The 12482-nt window shown below is 36.8% G+C and overlaps 1 protein-coding gene and 1 pseudogene across 1 annotated transcript; one reads left to right on the top strand and one right to left on the bottom strand.

The window, feature by feature from the left end:
- Nucleotides 1-3442: 3442 nt before the first annotated feature.
- Nucleotides 3443-5737, bottom strand: LOC107666201 (putative nuclease HARBI1). The gene has a single exon (XM_016457407.1). It carries the CDS (start codon nt 5126-5128, stop codon nt 4100-4102), a length of 1029 nt encoding a protein of 342 aa, XP_016312893.1. The 5' UTR covers nt 5129-5737; the 3' UTR covers nt 3443-4099.
- Nucleotides 5738-5747: 10 nt separating this feature from the next.
- LOC107666200 (arsenite methyltransferase-like) lies at nt 5748-9248 on the top strand (annotated as a pseudogene).
- The last annotated feature ends 3234 nt before the right edge of the window (nt 9249-12482 follow it).

Raw genomic sequence — 12482 nt, 5'->3', positions numbered from 1 at the left:
TTCTTTTACAGATCCTCTCCCTCGTAATTGGACAGGAGCTTGCATGCATTTTTGATGGATCAAAGAAAGTTGCACAGTTGGCATGAATCTGCTGATGTGGAACAATACATAAAAAGTATGCTGTGCTTGGCTGATGATAGTTAATGCCTCTTGTGCTTAAGCGGGGAATTCTAAATCATACCTGTGATTAATGGATCTCTGAACCCCTCATATGAAATATGGCTTCTTGGCTCCCTTACAGCCCATGCATGCGCTCCTATCACCGACGTCTTCACTTAAACAGACCCTGTAACCTTAAGCAAAGGACTTCACAGAAAGCATGTACGCATCTAGAGGCGGTTCCATCTTTACTACGAATTTAGCAATGAAATATATATCATGTCCTTGCTGATTGTCTTTTATTATGTGGCTTATTTTGTAATTCATAACAAGGAAAAGCGTGGGTGTAAGAGACGGAGATCATGCATATTCCATGTTTGATCAAACAGAAAAGCCATAAAAGAGATTTCATGTGACCCAGTTATGCCTATGAAAATGACATTGCATATATTTTTAAATATATCTCACATTAGATATGCCAGATTTCTAATAGGAGAAAGAGTGCAGGGATGAATCTAACAGTGGTGTTCTGAAATGAGGAGGCAAAGTCCTCAAAAGTTTTTTTTTAAATCAAATGTAAATGTATGTCCCAGACACATTTTCTTGGTTAAATAAACATTACTTACAGTATCAGGAAATAAATGTAACAATGTAATCAATATTCTATTTTTTAAAGCCAAGGATGAATCTCATCAAGTATTTTACATTTACTCCAAAATAATAACTCAAGGCAGTAAAAATGTGAACAATATATTTTGTTTGTGAACTTATGTTCAGCTATTCATTTTAATAGTATACTTTAGCTATTTTTGAATTTTTTGGATCATGCAGTTATCAAAGCTCGGTAAATATTGGTCACACTAGATTTACTTAAAATTTCACCAAGCTGATTACTCACTAAAAACTCTCACAGATCATGTTTTCTGGCCATTCTAAGTCTTATTTTGACGTACAAAGTGGTTATATGTAAGTGTGTGAGTTGTTTACTTACTTTTTTAAAATTAATCTTTCCCATTAATGCCTTTAAATTGTTCATTCAGACTGATTCGCAATGCAGAATTTCGCACAAACACAAGAGGCGGGATTTATCGCATGAACCAATCACAGCCGAAAATAACATATCCAATCATATTGCGATAGAGGCATCGCCTCCTCTCACGTGACTTTCCCACGCTTTTTAAGGGGACTGTTAAAAGTCAATGGGCTCAGGGGAGGTGAGCTCAGCTGTAACTTTACCTGCTGGTGTTACTGTTGTACAATGTTTCTTTAGAAAAACGAGTGGTTTATACTATTTAATGTTATATTTTGTAATATTGGCGTTAATTATTTTTTTTCTATGAGTGTTTTTTTCTCATCCAATGTTTTGAGGAGACACTGCCTCCCTTCTATATTGATGTCTCTGTCTGATCTAAAGGTCTAAAGGTTTTTCTGTTAATTTCAAGGACACCACATTGTATAATCCTTCTGAGCCTCCACAGTGAGTCAACACAGCAGGATCTGATGCTATCCTGGTATACATTGTTCTTGTGGTGAAAGGGAAATAATTAACCTTGAATGTGTTGCAATAGCTTGCTTTAACTAGATGGTCTGAGGGGTTCAAAAGGGCAACAGAGGTTAAAAAAGACCTCGGAGATTGTACGTGTGCATGTACGTAGGACAGAAAGTGGAACAGTGGGGTTTTGTTTGCTGAGGAGAAGGCCGACTGTGTGACACTGTACACATTCCCCTCCTCTGACTTCCACTTTATTTGATCTTCCAAAGATTACCCTTTCCTTCAACTTCTCATAACCTTTAGTCTGGCAGCGAACCCTTCCCAGTGTAGATGTTTGTCAGGCTTGAACTGACAATAACCTCTTGCTTGCCTTGACTACAAAAAAAGGAACAGAAATTAAACAAATAAGTCTGGGACCAAGACCGAGGTCAACTTTTGGAGCTTGACAACTATTCGTTTGTCAGAGAACACAGAGGGGGGTGGAAAGGCCGCACAGAGAACACTGGCTTTGATGTCTCAGTCTGCGGTACAGTGGCCATGGACTTAGAATATAAGGGTCACAGATTAAAAAACAGAGCTTTGATAAACAGTCAGGTTAACTTAGTCATCAAATCGGATGCCATGCATGTGAATGAATGCTAGTAGCATACAATTCATTTAACAGGCCTGAAAGAATCTATATTTATGCATATGTAGGCAAGTTCATATATATAGAACATTTCATACACAGTGGTACATAATTCAAAGTGCTTTACATTAGCATAATAAGAGAACAACTGTTTGAGAACATAGAAATAGGTAAGAGAAAACATATTAAGTACTGATTTTTTAAAATATATATTTGTATTAATTATTAATTTATTAACAAAAAGAGTAAGTATATATATATATATATATATATATAAGTATATATATATAGTCAAATATTTCATAAATTTTTTAGAAATGTAATTTTTAAATTACATAAAGGACATCCTTTGTTCACAGTATGGTATTCCGTATGCATCAGTTATAGAGTGTACCATTTATTTTATTGCTTTTTAAAGGTCAAAATACCATGAAAACCCAAACTAGCAAACACTGAAATGAGCCGGAGACTCATCTCTCTGACAGAAAATGTCTCATCTTTGACAACAAAGGCCTCTTAGACTCGTCCCACAGATATTTGCTTACAACGGGGTGAAACCAGACATACTTGGACCACCCTTTAATCAAAGTACAGGCTGTTGTTTGGTAAAAGACTCAGGACTCTGAGGGCAGAGTAAGGTCACAGCTGACTGATTCTGCTTAATGTCAAGCAGGACACTGTGGGAAGAGTTTTCCAGTTCCATGCACACACACACACACACACACACACACACGGGAGAGCAACAATGTCTGTATTCATCACAGCATGTCAAGCCTCTTCTTCACACCACTGTCTCTTAACTCTGCCAAGACCAGCTACTACTACCCCCCTCCATACTTTACTCTAGATACACGCTTAAGAATTACAGATGTTTTCCTGGACATTATATTTGACAAAGCATCATTGACTTATCCGATTCCCAGTCTTACTCTGGGTAAGGTAAATTATTCCACAATTGGTCTGGAAGATAATTTAAGGAATCAGCGAATAGACACAGAATGTTGCACAGACTTCGGCCCATTAGTCATTAAACATAACTAGTTATTATGGAAGAGGCATAAGACATGTTATGATCATTGCAGAAAGGTGTGCCATGAAAATATCATAGACGGTATAAAAACAGGAAAATATGGACGCGTTGCGCCCTCCAGTGGTTAGTGGTGTACGTTCACGTTGATCGTTTATTTCTGCAGGAACAGTTTGTAGTAAGGACTTTACCCCTGGGCCCGGTTTTTCAAAAGTAATCCACTAGGATTTTGGATAACGGATTGGATAAAATCTTGAAAATGTGTTTTTCAAAAGAAAAATCGGATTACATAATCGGATTAGATCACGTAATCCAATCTTGGTTTTGATCCGGATCAAACCTTTAGTTTGGGTTTTTTTTAGAACTTTTTTGTAGGATTTGGATCACTTTGATCCAAAAAATCTGGATTAAACTGATCCCATCAGAAGGGTGGATTCAGCGTGGATTTCATGGCCAAAATGTAATGAAAACTTTAAAAATGTATCAAATAATACTATATTTGGATCATGCAGTATCTTACAAGATATCCTATTTATTCATAAGGTTTTAATTTTATTTGTTCATCCGTCAGGCTACAGTGATTAGGTAGGCTTTAACGTATTCAGCCTTTCAGTATAGGCCTACAGCAAAGTAGAAAGAGTTTGGCCTCATAAAATAATCCCCCAAACAGCTGTCAAAATTGACCAAAAACAATTAATTTTATTCTGTCACTAATTGATATATATATTCATCACAATCGAAAATATTTTTGTTTTTAGAATATTTATTAGTGATGCATGCAATGATTACAGAATAACCAAAAAAATGCAAAGAATGGCAATCACTGATTTTTGAAATCCAAAACAAATCCAAATCAGAAATAGTGTCTAACTATTGCGTCCCTTGTTGCACGTCCTGTTTGCTCGTTCTGGCAGAATGCAGGAGGTTGGTTAGGGTCTCCAAGGGGCTCAGGTGCATCATTGTCAGCACAGAGAGGGACATTGCGCTTAGTAGCGATGTTGTGCAGGACAATACAGGCAAGGGTTATGTTGCATGCTTTCTGTGGTTCCGCTCTCAGGTAGTTAAGGCATGCAAAGCGCCTCTTAAGAACTCCATTTAAACGCTCAATTGCACATCTTGCTCTGCAATGAGCAGTGTTGAAGCGTGCCTGCGCCGGTGTATTTGCTGTTAGAAAAGGAGTCATCAGCCATGGTAGGAGTGGGTAGGCACTGTCTCCTAATATTACGCCATCCGGTCGGTTGGTTTGGAGGTCTCTATATAGAGCGCTCTCCCTCAGGATGCGTGCATCATGGACAGACCCAGGCCACTTGACAACGCAGTTGGTGATGATGAGGTCAGCATCACACACAAGTTGGACATTGATGCTGTGCCTCCCCTTTCTGTTTATAAACTCCCATTCATTCTCACGAGGTGCTTGTATATGCACATGTGTGCAGTCGATTGCTCCAATAGTATTGGGCATATTCCCCAAAAGAAAAAAGCTGCGCTTGGCCTGGGCAATCTGGTTGTCCTTTGGAAAAGAAACAAATTCATTGACCAGGCTGGCCAGTGCGATTGACACATCTTTCACCACATCACACACAGCTGATTTCACCACTCCCATATAGTCACCAACAACTTCATAGAAAGTCCCACATGCATAAAATCGGAGAGCAATGAGGATCTGGTCTTCCACAGACAGACCGTGACTCCTTTGGGTTCTGTGTTGAAGTTTTGGCCTGAGAAGGTTCACAAGGTACTCTATATCAGCCTTCCCAAAGCGAAACCGGACATACAGCTCCTCAGTGGTGTATTGCTCCAGTGGCTTGGTACGTTCAACATACACCCTTTGACGGTATCCTCTCCTGGCAAAGTGGTGGTGGCGGTGGACAACACCTGCCATTTCACTGTCTCTCTGTGAATCCTCTGAGAAAGGCTGATTTATATGGCAGTGTAGTTGGTCTTTTCAAACACACCTATTACAACTGATTAGTTTTGGCTTGCGTTCAATTGAGGCAATTGGACCCAAGGCCTATAATTGATGAACAATGTTCACTATAGTAAAGCAACGGAACCATGGACTCAAGAAGCTGTAACTTCACTGCTGCTGAAACCAATGCACTACTAGAGGGTGTTCGGTGCCATTATGGAACAATAGTGGGAAGTTTTAATTCTGCTAAGGATACCAACAAAAAGAAAAATGATGTTTGGATTTTAATCACAGAAAATGTGAATGCCATAGGGTCTGGCCAGAGGAGGACCACAGACCAAATCAAATTGCGGTGGAAGAATCTTAAGGCCAGGGCAACAAAGGACCATGCTGAAGCCAAAAACCCACAAACAGGCAACAAGCCATTTAAGAGGGGAGATTACACAGATGTGGTCCTCGACATCATTGGAGGTGAGAAGTCGCAAGCTCTCCATGGTATTCAAGGTGTTGTAGGGGATGGCGAGCCTTGGATTGAGGAGGAGGAGGAGAATCTGCCAGTTCCTCCTGAGGCTGATCCAGAGAGCGTATACGTTAGATTTTAGGCCAAATATATCCCCAACAGCACAAACTCGAAGGCGTTCACAAAACTACAGCTATATTCCGTTCGGTTCGCATTTATGAACTACTACGCTACTACATTTCTACGAACTCTGGCTGTTCGGCGTAAAGTACAAACCCTTAGCATGTCTTCTGCTGTGCATGAAAACGTGAAGGTAAGCAGTCACAACGCGCAATGGCACCATGTTTACGTTCAACGACGATACATTCCATTTAATCCCATCGTTTACACCTGTGATCAAAATGTACTTTTGCGTTTGAGGAGTCTAATAAGAGTTGTTGATGTATTTCATGCAGAGTTGTACACTATAACTGAAAGTCATATTGTTTTGATTTCATATGAACATTTTTACATGGCAGTCACATGAAACAGAAATGTTTGATACCACTTTAGATGTCTCAATAATGTTCCTCATTAAATACTATAGATGCATGTTTGATTATTTATTTATGAAAATGACAAGAGGTCAAGCAACCTCCATTGGATCACTTGATATGGATTAACGCAGACTTTTTAGTTTATTTAGATAATTGCTGTTTCATTCTTGATGAACTGAGCAATATTGGTTTCTGTACGTTCCCCCTCGGATTAGAGAAATATATACGCGCAAATTTATAAATATTATTCATTATTTCATATATTATTCATGAACATTTGGATGTATTTAAATGTGTCAACTAGCAAAAACGTAATCCCTTAGTGTACACTGCAAGCATGTAATGTCCCTTATTGGAGTGTTCTACCTTGGTCACATTTATGCTTAAGCTTTCAGTATAAATGGGATTTAGCATTTCTTTTAGGCCACCACAACATTTCTTTGCAAAGCTCATTCTTTAATACTTACAGAATTATTATGGCTCTCGGCTGGAGACTTCAGATGACATACAGACCAATGCTGCATGTTCCATGTCCTCCAGAACTCTGCCCAAGAGCGCATGTGAGGCCCTGAAACAAGTCCACCCAGATGTTTGCAAGAGGTACAGCTTTATTGAGATTATGTCTCATAACTTCAGATTTGTCTGATTTGTGTTAGTAGTGAATTAAATGATGTAATCTGCAGGTATTTTGGCTGTGGGCTGGTGATTCCAGAGAAGCTGGAAGGATGTGCGGTTCTTGATCTGGGCAGTGGATCAGGCAGAGACTGCTACGTCTAAAGCAAACTGGTGGGGGAGAGGCCAAGTCATTGGGCTGGATATGACTGATGAGATGGTACTTCACAGATTGATTTTAACCTATTTTGTGAAAGTTAAACAACAAAAGATCTGAAAAATGTTAAATGATCTTATATAATCATATGAATAAGTGTTAAGGAAGTGCAACCGTGAACCTTTGTGTTTGCTCCAAAATTAGATAGTTGCCTCGCAAAAATATGTCCAGTACCATCAGGAGAAGTTTGGATACTCAAAACCAAACACTGTGTTTGTGAAAGGTTGAGAAGCTCAGTGATGCAGGGATACAGAACAACTTTTTGGATGTAGTTGTGTATGCACATCCTTAGGTCATTTATTAAATTTTCCATAAATTATAACCTGCCTGAGCAAAAGTTTATTTACACATTCTTAGGCCATTTATGATGTTTTCCATAAAATATAACCTTTAATCTGCCTGAGCAAAAGTAGTAAAAAGGCCAATTATTTTTCTAGGTCAAATTGTGTGATATGTCTGTGCCCAGATAAGAGGACTGTGATAAGTGAAGCTTACAAAGTTCTGAAGGTGAGATATTTCCATCACATACCTACTGATAATTTCCCCTCACTATTGTATTTATGCAAGAAAAAGTTTTACAAAATTGTGCACTTTGCAAACACTGTTTCATGTGTGAATGGTCTCATAGGAGGGTGGAGAGTTGTACTATAGTGACATGTATGCAAGCAAAGCAGTTCCAGACTCTTTCAAAGAAGATCCAGTTCTGTGGGGTAAACATTTTTTCATGTAATGCATTTTAGAAATGTAGACCATGCTACACTACATTAATTTATGGGGATGATTAGAGTTAAGACTTGGGGAAAAAAGACAAAATTATGCCAAAATTTGTTCTCGCTGAGTTCACACCAGTCTTATTTTAGTATAATTGAGATACTATTATATATTTTATTAACTTTTATTACAATTATAGTAAATATAATACTTTTATTAATATTAATAATTAATTTTTATTTTCCATTTTCATTTTTTGTTTTTTTTTGTAATTTGTTAGTTTGTCTTTTAATGCCTATATAATTTTCAAAAATACCGATTTAAGTTATTTTAGTACGTCAAGTTAAACTAAATGAAAATGAAACTTTAGCTGTAATAAAATATGAATTTTTTAATGTTTTATTTTATTTCAGTTAACATTCATTTTATTTCAGATGGTTTTAATGTTTTTAGTTCATTATAATAACCCTGGTTCACACAAAGAAATGGTTTCCAAACAGAAATGCACTCTTCAATAACATTTATAAAATGTGTATCATCAATGCAAAATTGAATTAAAGAGTAGGTGGATTTAGGTGAGTGCTTGTTCTTATCAGGTGAGGGCATGGCCGGCGCCCTCTACTGGCGGGATCTCATCACTCTGATGAAGGACATAGGCTTCAGCACTCCCCACCTGGTTGCAGGCAGTCACATTGTGGTCCACAACCCAGAACTTCAAAGAAAGACTGGTAACTGTTACCCTCTGATTTGTGTATTGAAACAGCATTATTGCTGAACCACATTTGTTTTCATGTGCTTTTGTGCTTTTCTGTGACTTGGAGGCAAGCAGATGTGTTTAATTAGTGGTGCTTTGACCTACAATATGCCACTATAGGTGATGTTAAATATGCATCTGGAACTTACCGGATCTTTAAACTACCTCAAAACTCCATCAAGACCAAAGCGCTTGTGACCTATAAAGGCACCGTGCCTGACTGTGCTGAATGTTTTGAGTTTGATGCATCTCATTACTTTAAGGTAAACTAATTTTTTATTTATTTATGAATTTTAAATATGTTAATATGACTTATTCGGTAGTCAATTCTGTTAATTCTATTCCAGACCAATGTTCCAGTGGAGGTGGGTGCAGAGATGGCTGCCATTCTTCAGAACACCCGTTTCTCTATGGACTTCAATATTTCAATGTTAGAAACTACAGGTCCGAACCAGAGCAGTACTCCACAGGTAAATGTGATGTGCTGTGTTCATATCTTATTTATTCTTTTGATATATAAGGTTTTCTTCACTTTAGCTTTTATTTTTCCAGTATTGCTACCTTAGCCCGTTCCTTCTTGCGGATAAACTGGGCTCCTCAGTCAAACAGTGCTCGAAGACCGGACACTAAGGTACATGTGGAGAGTCTGGTGGATCATGTGATGTCTAGATCACTTGAGATGATGTGATGGGAAGTGAGAGTATAGGATGTCTTTAGTGCTCAAGTTTTCTTTAGACTTGAGGAAGTTATTTGTCCTATTAATTGTAAAATGACTTTTAAAAATGCCAGCAGCCTCAACAATAAACAACAGTAATAATTATTAAAAAATTAATTACAGTGTGCAAAGTTATACACTTTTTATTCAAGACAAAACTAACCAAGATCTTTGTCAATGGATTTGGACTTCATTCCAACATAGTTCTCTTTTCTTCTTCTTGTTTTTGTGCTCTAGTTGTTAAATGTTTTAAAAGCAAATTTTACTGGCCTCTATTTCTTTGTCCCTTATAAGATAGTAAACCAACTCAAAGTATTGGCACTTGTTTTCTATTCTGTATGAAATAAGGCGGTGCTGATATTGATATCGATACACAATCTCTCATTACTCTGTTAAATTCATCTCTCAGCAGCACAAATGATTTTTGAATTTTTCTAGATGACTTCTTGTTTCAGATGATTTAGTACCAAGCTTATTTTGTTAATTTCACACATAATGCTACAGAAAGGTAGTTGTTCACCATTTTACTTTTATTCTTTTTATGGCCTTGCTGTTGGATATATAAAAACAATCACTGCTCTGGTGTCATTTCCTTGATACATGTTTACCAAGAAGATAACTGTGTCCGTGAGGAGCATCCTTGAGATGACATACTGTAAAATCTATGTTAGAGAATATTTTTATTGTGCATCATTTCAAGCTGTAATTTTGCAAAAAAAAAAAGAAAACATTAAACATATTTAATCCTGTGTATTTAGTGTGAATAAAATACTACCTTTGAATTGAGCCTTATAGCATACAAAGATGATGTTTTTTTGTTCTTGTGATGGATAGACATTTACTGTTGGACAGATTAAAAAAAGTATATAAAGTAAAGTTTAAAGAAGTTTATTTTAGTATAAAAAAATGCCCAGTAGTTGAAGAAACACATTACATTTATAAGCAACATGACATTTATGCTTATTATCAGAAGGGATATAATTTACTTCACTTTTTGATTTCCCTTATTCCTAAAAATCATGTGATATTTTTAATGGCAGGATGTAGACAGATCAGTCACTTTCCCTGAAGTCTCTTGAGAAAGCTTTGCCAGTAATAGGAATTTCATCATACTTTTTTCCTCATACCTTGTATTACAGAGCCAGCTTTAAATACATGAGTAAGATGAGATTTAAAGGTGCTGTATGTAAGTCTTTGACTCTACTAAAGCATAAAAATACCATAATATGTTTGCAGATATTTAAGAAACATGCTAAGTTAACATACTTGTTTATCTGAAAAACAATGCTACAATCAGTTATTCTCCTTTGAAAATGTGCGTTCCGGGCCGGAATGTCTGTCTCTGTTTTGGTTTTGTGAAACCCGCCCACTGCCAGTTTACCCAATTGCATTTCGTCACCCCGGGTTGTAGTTGGCGGAAAACAGAGCGTATTTCATTTAATTAATCGTCAAAATTTTTACATTTTGACTGCAATACCTTGTTCAACCACTCGGTGTCAATCCTACATACAGCACCTTTAAGTATATTTAGTATTATAAAACGGATAGTTCCGGTCCTTGATTCTGATTGGTTGAGCCGCGTTTGAAGCTGTTGTTAAATTACACTACAAACATAGGCCTACACCTTTGTATACTTCTGTGTGTTGCTCGGCAACCACTTTGTTGGAACCACAACTGTTTCTGAGGAACTACATTGTTTGGTGGAAGAATACTGTTTTTATTTATATCATTACACTTTATTTGCTCTGTTTTATTCTGTGAAACCTTACTACGTATATGGAATAACCGTTCCGCTTCGCGTCGTGCCTAACAACGCCCCTTAGCTGTTATAAATTCACTGTAAACCACGGCTTCTTGGGGCTTATCGCTTTATTCTTGTTCTGTGTCATCTCATTTTATTGGTTTATATAACCTGTATTTAACAAGGAAGAGGTTCTGATTTAACTGTCATTGGACTGTAGGTGGCACCAAAATCCTCAAAGTGTTCCCAAAGTATAAAGCAGTCATAATTCAATAATATGAACAGGCAAATTACCTGCACAACAATTCATCCCAAGCAATCAATGAGCATTTTCTGAATCTCATTTATAGTAATTTACTTGGAGACTTAATTTGCTAATAAAAGCCTACAAGAATAAAGAAAAATGGTTCTTCCTTTGGATAAGTCTGATCCGTGCATTATAAACCGGGCTGTGTTGTATTAAACATTGCACATGACAAATTGAGTTTGCAAGAGTTTATTTCACTTGGATTCTCAGACATTTATCTCTAGAAAATGCTTATATTGGACTCTCCTGTCAAAAAAATTGAACTCCCGGACTTCTCCTTAGGGCTCTGAGAGGGAGTGCTGTGATATTCTGAGTTGTGCGGAGGAAGCAGGTGTGGAGTAAATGTAAACACAGCACTGAGGAACGGCTCTCATTGTCCTGGTTTCACCTCTGCTAAAGTGCTGGTCTTCTGCCGCGTGCCCAGAATGTATCCCATTACTCTCAGCCACTTAATGCTTGACGATATCCAGAGCTAAAAAGCCTCTACTGTCAAGAGACACTGTGAATGGAAGAGTAAGCTTCAGTGAATAAGACCACACACTGATTCCAGTATGAAGCTCATCTTCTGAGCTTGTTCATGTATCGTGTATCCATGACATAAGCCGGCATATTGTACCAGAGGATAGATAAATAGGAACTGTGCCAAGTTATGTTTTCAAAAGTGAATCTTACATTAATGACCAACTTCCTTTACAGATGAATGACCCTGTGATTTAAAAATATGGTGTTTGTGGATGCTGGTCCTAGTCATACTAGCCCTAAGTTCACGACTGTTCAAAGGTTTGGTAAAAAAAAAAGTACAGTAAAAACAATCTATATTACATATATTGTATATTACAACACATTGCAGTTTAAATGCATGTTTAAGCAAATGTTTTCTATTTTAATATATTTTACTATGTTTTTTTTCCTGTGATGGCACAGCAGCTATTCAGCAGCTATTACTTCAGTCTTCAATGTCACATGATCCTTCAGAAATAATTTCTTATTATTATCAATGTTGAAAACAGTTGTGTTATTTATTGTTTTTTTTTTAAAGTAATTTTGTTTCTTTTGGTGAATTCAAAAGAATAGCATTTATTTTAAATATAATTTTTTTTGTAACAAATGTCTTTACTGTCGCTTTTGATCAATTTAATGCATCCTTGCTGTATAAGTGTTAATTGCTAAAAAATCTTTTGAAATTTATTTTAAATATATTTTATGTATATATATATATATATATATATATATATACACACACATATGTAAATACATGTAAATATTTTCAAAAT

This window comes from Sinocyclocheilus anshuiensis, unplaced genomic scaffold, assembly GCF_001515605.1.
Source record: "Sinocyclocheilus anshuiensis isolate Anshui unplaced genomic scaffold, SAMN03320099.WGS_v1.1 scaffold984, whole genome shotgun sequence".
In the NCBI taxonomy this organism is placed as follows: Eukaryota; Metazoa; Chordata; class Actinopteri; order Cypriniformes; family Cyprinidae; genus Sinocyclocheilus; species Sinocyclocheilus anshuiensis.
Note: the sequence above shows the minus strand (reverse complement) of the source record. Positions and strands in the feature narration are given on the sequence as shown.